At 31.2% G+C, this 10,861-nt stretch overlaps 1 protein-coding gene across 1 annotated transcript; it reads right to left on the bottom strand.

Moving 5' to 3' along the window:
- Nucleotides 1–798: 798 nt before the first annotated feature.
- Nucleotides 799–9,743, bottom strand: LOC139424911 (uncharacterized). The gene is made up of 4 exons (XM_087156659.1): nt 9,672–9,743; nt 6,504–6,621; nt 3,983–4,085; nt 799–877 (listed from the first exon to the last, which is right to left on the bottom strand). Exons 1-4 carry the CDS (start codon nt 9,735–9,737, stop codon nt 799–801), a joined length of 366 nt encoding a protein of 121 aa, XP_087012785.1. The 5' UTR covers nt 9,738–9,743.
- Nucleotides 9,744–10,861: the final 1,118 nt, after the last annotated feature.

The following is a 10,861-nucleotide window of genomic DNA, read 5'->3' as shown; positions in this document are numbered from 1 at the left end:
AGTTTAATAATAATAATTTGCACTAATTATTATAATATACTAATATTAAACCTGTTATAAAATTATTCGATATCTATACAATATATCGTCTAATTTATCCAATAGTCGAATTTATATTATATATCGTCTAACTTAATCTATTGATACACGAACGTTAACAAGGTTTCAATCTCGTAAAAACAATAAAGCTGTATAGTATCACCTGGTAATTAAGATTTTACATGGAATCTTAAAGTGCATCTAATAATTTAGCCAAGATCTGTACAGCTTTCAAATAATGAATAAAATAGTGTTTTTATCTAAATTCAAAAGTGGTGGGCTTTAGTTTCGTTTTTTCCGTAGTGAATTTAAAGCGATACTGCATTGAGGAAAAAAAAAACTCAAGTAAAATTACCATACAATATGGCAATAACATTTCTGGTGAAATCACCACAATTCTAGTTAATAAAACCAAAATATACGGTCTTTAAGTAATTCATTTGATTAATTTTTCCGTTCTTGGGACAAAGGTTTAGCGAAAATTCTGATTTTCAATATTCTTTTTACCACACATTTAGTTAAAATATACAAAAGTGAAAAGTAAATTTAAGTGATTAAATGGATTTTACGGCATGCTATAAGATATCATGATAGAAGTATCAAATTTCACCACATTAACCCATTTTTTGTCCCTACACCAAAGAGCTTCGTTAAAATTTTTTGTGCTTATTAAAGATTATTAGCCTGAAAACTATTTACATCCGTAATATAAACTAAATGAACAAATAAAATCAAAGATAAATAAAAAGAATAAATGTTCTAACAACCTAGTAAGAGTTCATCAGACATGAAACTACGCTCATTGTTCTCTTCCAAAGGAATTTCATCACTGAATTTTCTTTCAAAATCATTATTAAAGCTAAAAAAATGATAATAATAATTAAGCGCCGAAACAAAGCACATAATTCTGCAAAGAATTCGTTTCCATAAAAAATTATAATATGACTTTGGTGCAATGACTATTTAGATTGCAATCGATGTGAGCAATAACATAACTATTTCAATTGTTTAATGTATGGTTGACTGAATGTAAACAATAACAAGCTTTCTAAAATCGGAAGAAATTCAGAAGACTTCCGGTGTATCCCTCCGCCCATGTTATGCTTACTAGTCGATGTGCAAACAGGCTTAATATTCTTGGAAGTTTTATTATTACGATTTGTGTTTCAATTGACGCTTAATTTTATCATTCATAAGATTTTTTTTAAATTTATGAATTCTAACTGGTCGTGAGTCTGAAACAAATTTAGCAAAATTTATATCGGAGCATAAATAAAGCTTAGGGTTAGCCATGTTTTGTTGGTTTTGTTGCTTAGTTGACTATATTAGCGTAAAATAGCACCATTTGTCATTTTTTGGGTATTACATATATATATATATATATATATATATATATATATATATTCTGTTTTAACGAGATATTTTTACGTATTGTGTTGTGTTCTATTTTATTTGTTGTAATTTTTTTGTAAAATTTTTTGAATGCTTCTCATACCTTTGTATTGATATATTTTACTTTGGTTATATTGATGCAATATTAGAAAGCACTCTTTTTTTCGGATATAATTGTGTGAGCTGAAGAAAAGACTATATCTTTCATTTTCGGGATTTTTCTAAAAAAATTTTCCCGGTTTTTTGCTATTTTTATTATTATTTTTCTTTTTTTCACCTTTTTTCACTCTTCTGTAATTTTTTCACTTGTATTCGCTACATTTATATATATATATATATATATATATATATATATATATATATATATATATATATATATATATATATATATATATATATATATATATATATATATATATATATATATATATATATATATATATATATATATATATATATATATATATATATATATATATATATATATATATATATATATATATATATATATATAATTATTATAATTATTATTAATGTATTTAAATATAATAATTATCACGTGTAACTAATATTTTATTGCATCAGTTCACTACTTTGCAAGACCTAAAATTCTCTGGTCTAAACTCATGTGTTCTAATCTATCTATATTATATAAAACGCTAATACGTACGTATGTATGTATGTATCAATAAAACCGATGATATTTCTTTTCTCGCGCTGGCAACAGTTTTCATTTTTAATTGATTGGATACGGCGCGCAAGAGCACGTAGTGAGCAACCAGATAACAATAACCAGAGTGAGCATTATCAGGTTGTTCAATTCAGATTCATGCACTAAAATCATGACAATATTTAATTTAAACTCAATTGGGTATAATATGAAAAAAACACAACTACTTCGATTTAGTAGGAACAACATATGACGCAATGCTAAACGAATGGAATTTAGTTGTTGTTTATTTAGTTATTGTTATTAGTAGTTGTTGTTATTTGTTTTAGTTGTTGTTGTTTATTTAGTTGTATTTAGTTTCAATAACTTTTCTTTATAATGCAATAAAATCAGGCGAGCAGCTATTTAAACGATCGAACACTTCGTTTGTTTATTTGTGGCTTGAAGTTAGGCTCGCAGAAAATGCCGTTCATGGGTTAAATTTAGTAGGAACAACACAACCTGTGACGTAGGCTATATTATACCCAATTAGGAATTAATTAATTGAAGTGAGAATGCTTTAAAAGGCCGCTGTTGAATTGATATTTTTCTACTGGGAGCTACCTTAACGTCTAAAAAACGTTTAAGTGTTTGTATTGAATGCATTGAATTTTTTTATATTTCGCGTTTTTATGCATTGAATTTTCACGCTTTAAAATGCAGAATATTAGTGAAGCAATATTTGATAGTTTATTTTGCTAATATGTTTCTTATTTAGCTAATGTTTTGATTTTTTCACCATGTACAATCTAAATAGCTAATATACTTTTTTAAAAGCCAATAAGAACATTGGTAGAATTCTTCTACATAAGTACAATACTATGTCTTTGATGATAAAATACTATGTCTTTGATGATAATATATTATGTCTTTGAGCTAGAACATTGTGTTCATTGGCGAGCGAGCGCAGCGAGCCATGGTTCACGGCGTGAACCACATAGGATTGCGTAGCAATTCTCGGGGGTTGGCGAGCGTTAGCAAGCAGCGGGCGGAGCCTCCTAGCATTATATAAAACGCTAATACGTACGTATGTATCAATAAAACCGATGATATTTCTTTTCTCGCGTTGGCAACAGTTTTCATTTTTAATTAATAGGATTCGGCGCGCAAGAGCACGTAGTGAGCATCATATGGCTAATCTATATTATATAAAACGCTAATACGTTTTAAATGATAGGCTTCGGCGCGCAAGAGCACGTAGTGAGTATCATATGTCTAATCGGGTGAATTCTCACCGAATTATTAAAAACATTCTCACAAAATTATCTTCATCGAAGCCGATGCTTTACATCCGGTGTTCAGTACTATTTCATATTGTTTTACAACACATGGTTTTAGCCCTTTGTTGGGAAAGACTTTAAAACAAAACTTACAAAAGTTACTTTTCTCAACAACTGAAATTTAGAATAGTGTGATTAAGAAAAATATGCGAACTGTTTTCAATTTCAAACTAATATTGAAATGCACAGGTTTAGAATTTTCTACAGCGAAAAGTTTTCGGAACTTCAGTGTTCAAAAAAGTATACAAAAGCTAGACGTTAAGAACGTATCCAATGAGCGAGCAAAGCGAGCATCGGATTGCGAAGCAATCCAAAATGAGCTGCGAAAGCAGTTCTGGGATTTAGCGAGCGCCAGCGAGCAGGGGGTGAAGCCTCCTAGTTATATTTAAATGGATTATGAGAAACAGAGGCAAAATTAACATCGTAAGGCTTGATTATTAACATGCATTTACCAAAGAAGATTACACGATTGAAAGATTTTAGGGGAAACATAGAAGAACTAAATTTCATGATAATTGGTATGAATCAAAAATTCTTACGCCTAATAGGATAGTAAACTTACTTGATGAGTGGGTTGGGAATTTTTATATCTGGAATGGAAGGTCCTGTTAAGAAATCCTCCAGCTTTTTAGCTTCATCCAGTAGAAATTCTGTATCTGGTTGAACTAAAAACATTTGCGAATACAATCATACATGCTTTAAAACTAATAAAAAAGTTCAATAAAACGATTAATAATATTTTTATTCAAAAGAAATGTTTTTAAAATGGTATAGATAAAAAATATCGGACATGACTTTAATACAGTAATGTATGCTATATACAGTTATATATTTTAATACAATGATATATTGAGTATACGTTTAAAAAAGACACATTTTCTGCTTCATAATTGAATTGGAAGTAAGCCAAGCATTCTTCGAGCACAAGATGATGACGCTCTTTATTAAGATCATTCATGTGTGGTAAGAATAGAAGTATGTTAAGAGCAATAAAAGGCGAAATTGCCAACCGAAAGCAGAAGTGAAACTTACAAGGATAAAAAACAAAAGAATTGACGTTGGCAAAGGGAGACATATTGGAGCAGAAACCATATTCAAGAAATTGACAAATCATCAACTACCATGCATTGTTTGCACCTTGAGTATAAAATTCGTGAATAACGAAGCTCTTTCTATTTTCGCCACATCTGCTCATCTTGATACCTGTCTTGCTTGAATCATATCAACGCCGAATGAACTCAGTTCCACTTCAGTTCTGCATTGTGCTTGGATACGCATTTTGTTCCGATTTGCCTTCTTTTCCTATTCCTTAACCACTTTGCTACCACTTTTTCTTTTGTGTTTTATCTGCTATTTATTTCTTGCTCTTTTTTTCGTTAAAAACTGTTTTTTTTTCATGTACCGAATTTGCTCCCAATGCAATTTTTCACGAGTTCAAATATTTGAAACATATCGAATTTTTGTTATATTTTAACTATAAAGCAAAATTTAAAAAAAAAATAATTAAATACTTTTTTGCTTTAGATTATTCGTTTTATTTTTATATTTAAAAAAAAAACACATATTGACGTACTTTCGATATATACGAGGCGCATCCAGAAAGTAACTTTCCCTAATTTATGAGAAAAACGAACTCGCACTTTTAGGAACATATTTATTGGCAACAAGTGCAGCAATGTTTGAGCTATTTTTCAACATATCCACCACCAGAATTGAGACACTTGTCATATCGTGGAATCAACTTTTGTATCCCTCTGTCGTAGAACTCTGCCGCCTGTGAATGGAACCAAGCCGTGACAGACGTCTTCACTTCCTCGTCATTGCCAAAACGCTCACCGGAGGACAAGAATTTCTGGAGGTGCAAGAAAACGTGAAAATCACTGGGAGTAATATCAGGGCTGTAGGGTGGATGATCAAACAACTCCCAGCTAAATTCCGTCAAAACAGCTGCTCTGCGTCATGCCGTATGTGGACAAGCATTGTCATGGAGGAGCGCAACACCTGCTGTAAACATTCCACGACTCTTGTTTTGAATGGAAAGTCACAATTTTCGCAGTGTTTCGCAATAACGGTGACGGTAACGGTAGACGTCTGTCACACGCTGGTTCCATTCACTGTCGGCAGAGTTCTATGACAGAGGGATACAAAAGTTGATCCCACGATACGCCAAATGTTACAATTCTGGTGGTGGCTAAGTTGAAAAATAACTTAAACATTGGTGTACTTGTTGCCAGTAAATATGATTCTGAAAGTGTGAGTTCTTTTTTTTATAAATTGGGAAAACTTACTTTCTGGAAGCGCCTCGTACTTTCAGTGCAAGGATTCTCTATATTTAATTATGTTGAAGAAAAATACATTGATAAGTTACAAAATACTATAAGTTCTTACGCGATTTCTTTTTAGGCTCAGTATCAGTACATTAATTTAATAAATCAAACAAAGCAAATTCAACCCTCTGCCACCACTTTTTTTCTGCTATTGATTTCTTGCTCTTTTTGTTGTTGTTAAAAACTGTGTTTTTTTCATGTCCCTAGCTTGTTTCTGTTGTAATCATTCACGCGCTCAAATATTTTAAATATATCGAATTCTTACTTCTATTTCAACTATAAAGCAAAATTAAAAAAAAAAAATTCAAGTACTTTTTCTCTTTAGATTATTCACTTTATTTGTATGCTTCAAAAAGTATGTATCATACTGTACATATATAATTACATATATAATTACTGTTATATATAATTACTGTACATATATAATTACTGTACATATATAATTACTGTACATATATAATTACTGTTGAATAAAAAGGCATTGATAAGTTACTAAATACTATAAATTCTGTCGCATTTTCTTTTCAGGTTCAGTGCATCAATTTGACAAATCAAACGAAGCAAAATTTAATCTAAATATATTGTTTTGGAAATTCCAAAGACATTAATAAAACTGTAATAATACTTAATCGAGAAAAGCATTGTCAAATTTTTTTTTGTTTTAAATAGACTAATTTCATGTTCAGGAACATATCTAAATATTCTATGTTCTATGAAACCGCGAAAAGAATAAATTCAAATGAAAAAATAAATTACATTCTTTCCAAAGTCTTCTGCCTGGTACCTTAATGTTTTTCAAATAGTTATCTACAGATAAAACAGAAGTTTCCGGTATGAGCGCATCAGAAATATTCTCTTCAAAAGTGTCTGATACCTAGAGGAAGAGAAAATTCTTGATTCAAAAGATCAAAATGTAAAATAACACTACATATTTTAACTTTAATAGGGCCATTTTTCTAGTTAAAATATATTTAGTACAAAAATCGGTTAATCAATTTATTAAAATCGATTACATTATAGATTATATTAACGATTATAATTAATCGACTTACTTAAAATTGATTTGGTACTAAAATTGATAAAGAGATTTATTTAATTTATTAGAAATTTAGTTAGAAATTTATTAGAAATTTGTTTAGAAAAGTAATTTATTTAGCTTATTGCCTAAAATAAATTTTTTTTTAAACAATTCTTTTTGTATGGAAAAAAGGTGTGTGATTTCCCCAATTTCTCTTACTGAAAAGAATTAACCATAAACGTAAATTTCCACTGTTATAAACAAGGGAATTTATTAATTCTGTGTTTCGAACTACAAATAAACAGGATGGGATATGATAAAATGAACGAAGAAATAGCGCACAAGAGAAAATAGCTCCCTATTATTACCATTTTCAATACCATGCATTATTGTTTCATCATTATTGTTACCCTTCTGTATATAAGCCCTTCACTGTTTTTTTTTAAAATTAAGTTATAAACTGGGGTGGCTGTACAAATCATATGGATGGTTTTAATTTTATATTTTATATCCGTCGTTGAACAGCCGACCCAATTTTTGGGTTCACTACTACTAATGTTTAACTTCGTAGCCTTGTAGTTTTGAACCAATCCAGAAGACAAGGGAACTCCTGGATCAATTATTGGGAGAAATTTGCCTTCGTGGATGACTTTTTGGTGGAGCTAACCCGCATTTGCGCTACATGGGGAGGAAGACCACGAGAACCTTCCACGGTTAGTCTCACGGCAAGGGAACTCTAACCCATGATCCGTCTACCACTGAGGATATTTCACGTCAGCACTGTGATCGGTGCAAGCCGGATGCGGAGTTGGAAGGCGAACCTCATTGGAAGGCGAACGCTCTATCCCCTGAGCCATCGCGGCTCAACATATGGATGGTTGACCGAATAAAGCTAAGCACAGGTGGTGCTAGGTGTTAAAGTTCGCCGCAAGACATCTGGGTTACTACTTCCGATTGATTTTGACGCTTAAGCTTGGAAAAACATGCCATCCAGTATTATTATACTTGTAGTGTTCACAATCTAACGCGTCCTTACAATTTAACTGTCAATGAAACAAATAACAAATGTATTTGGAGGACTTTGCAAGCATGCTATGATGCTACCCAAAAAAATAGCAACCAGTGATATTTTACACACTCATAGCCAAACAAGAGATAACGCTCAAAACGTGGCAAACCCTACACTTTATTTATGTGGTGATGTTAACTTTCTTAAATTTATTTTCAGCTCTCGACCTGTTAGAATTTATAAATTACATTTATAAATGATAAAATTTCGCGTAAATTTAATAAAAAAAAAAACACAATAATGAAACTTCCAAGAATTTCAAGCCTGTTCACATATCGCCTCGTAGGCACAACCTAAACAGAGGGATACTCCGGAAGTTTTCGACATTTAAAAAAAATGAATGAAGTTGGTTGCAATCTTATAAAGGGTCAATAAGATTCTTTATTCAAGCGAGAAATGTTTGAATCCTTTTTAATAAGAATATACAAGATCAAAATCTAAATTAAAGTTAAAAAAAATACAAATGTTTTTGAAATTATTTTTTTTAAAGTGGTAAATAGTGTCTTTTGCAAACTGATTTCTCATTGGCAGCAGCCATTTTTCTTTAAAGTGCTTTTATATAAAATATTAGTTTAAAAAAAAAGCATTTTTAGAAACATATCTTGACTCTAAAGATTTATTTTCTTATTACCAAACGCTTTAGTTCTATGAAACTACTCTCTAGAATACAGAAAAACATCTCAGCATTTCATTTTTTAAAAATTTTAGTTTCGATTTCATTTTTACCTTTTTTACTTGCATCAATTTTTTAACATTTTATAACCAGCATTGAACAGCCAACCTAATTTTCTGAATTTGCAACTACTAAAGTTCAACTCCATAGCCTTCTAATTTTTAATCCAATCCATAAGACAAGAAAACTCCCGGATCAAGTATTGGAAGAAATTTGTCTTCGTGGAGGACTTTTTGATGGAACTAACTCGCATTTGCGTGACATGAAGAGGAAAACCACGAAAACCTCTCACGCTTAGCCTGACGGCCAGGGGACTCTAACCCATGATTCATATACCAAGGAAGATATTTTACGTCAGCACTGCGGTTGGTGCAAGCCGGATGTGGAATTCGTATCGACCAGAAATCGCTGGGATTCGAACTCGATTCACCACATTATCTATATTAAATTATTGAAAAGAAATACAATCAACCCTCGATCTAAAAGCCTCTGTGGTCTAAACAAGAAAAAGTTATGACAGGAAGCCGATTTTTCGAGAATACATAAAATTAGTGCAATTATTTACTTATATTTTATAAATACTAGACTTATTTAGACAAAAACGCACTTCATTTAAAAAAAAAAGGAATTGGAAACTGGCAGAATAATTGAAAATAACGCAGCTTTAATACAATGCATTGAAGGTTATAAATACATTTAAATCTTTTCAAATGACATCTTTTAATATTGCACAAAAATTTCAGCCAGACATTTGATGATTTTTCTAAACTTTGAACTTTTGTTTCACGGCTCAAAATTGGAACAACCTCTTCTGGTGTTTTGAAGACTATACGAAATTTAAAATTAGAAAATAAATGAAAGGAAGAAATAAAATATGATGCATCATTGCGAAAACTCTTATAATATCATGGGAATTGAACGAGTAGTTTCTGATACAGCGAGAGAACAAATTTAACAAATATTTTTTTCTTAAAACCTTTGATAAGAAAATTAAAAAAATGTTATAATATTTTTATCAGAAAAAAATATGGAGAAGTTAAAGAAGGAAGGAAATTATTTGGTAAAAATTTTAAATATTCATTTTCTTTACTAAATTACACGGTACTTAAATCCGTCATTTGATAATTTTTTATTTTCTTTACTAAGAAATACAAAATTTCTTACTTCTTCATAATAATCGATTCCAAGAAATCCACATGATTTAAAAATTGGATTGACTGCACATGTCATTTCACGTTATATCTATAATAAAGATTTTTGTCAAGAATAAATCAGATGGTCACTTCAATGGCTATGGTAGAATTAGCCATTGAAGTGAAGAGTTTTATTGAATTTTATTGAAAGTTTCATTGATAATGAATATTTTAATAATTAATGAATAGCTTTAATGAATACTATAGATATAAAAGAACTTATGAATATTGAAGAGTTTCCTCGAATATACTGGTAGGTATCGAAGAATATTATGAATAGTGACGATTTTATTTTTAATAGTATATATGAAGAACGTTTTGATCAATATTGAAGTGTTTTCAATTATGCCTTCAGGTAAAAAAGAATTTTAGGAACTTAAAATAGTTTTATAAAATTCTGTAGATAAAGTGAATTATGAAAAAAATAATGGAAGGAAAATTCTATGCTCATTATACCTTTTATTTTATAACCCTCGTTGAACAGCCGACCCAATTTTGGGTTTACGACTACTGATGTTCCCCTACATAACCTCGTAATTTTGCAACTAATCCAGAAGACAAGGGAAATCCTGGATTAAGTATTTGGAGAAATTTGCATTCGTGGAGGACTTCTTGATGGAACTAACCCGCATTTGTGTTACACGGGGAGGAAAAGGACGAAAATCTCCCACAGTTTGCCTGACGGCAAGGGGACTCTAACCCATGACCCGTCTACCACTGAGGATATTTAATGTCAGCATTGTGGTCGATGAGAGCAGGGTGTGGAATTCGTATCAACCAGCCATCGGTGGGATTCGAACCCGGTTTACCTCATTGGATGACGAACGCACTATCTCCTGAGCTACCACAGCTCTGTACATTATACATTGAGGTAACAAAAGTCATGAGATAGCAGTATGCATTTGGCATTATACAGATATATATAATACAGATGACAATAATATCGCGTACAAAATCTACGAATGGGTAATGCACTGGTAGGCACGCGAGATAGACGTGCCCTTAGGACTGTGCGGCGAATTTCACCTGCAATGGAATATGACTGCAGAATTACGACTCGAGTGCCTTTACTAACCGCATATCACGTCCAGCTCTTCGTTAGAGTTGATGGAAGAATACGAGTTTGACGAAGACTCCACGATGCCTTAGACTTAAGGCACT

The sequence above is a fragment of the Parasteatoda tepidariorum genome, chromosome 2 (assembly GCF_982258835.1).
Source record: "Parasteatoda tepidariorum strain Cologne lab strain chromosome 2, Ptep-v5.0, whole genome shotgun sequence".
NCBI classification, from domain to species: Eukaryota; Metazoa; Arthropoda; class Arachnida; order Araneae; family Theridiidae; genus Parasteatoda; species Parasteatoda tepidariorum.
This window is presented reverse-complemented; position numbering and strand designations above follow the sequence as displayed.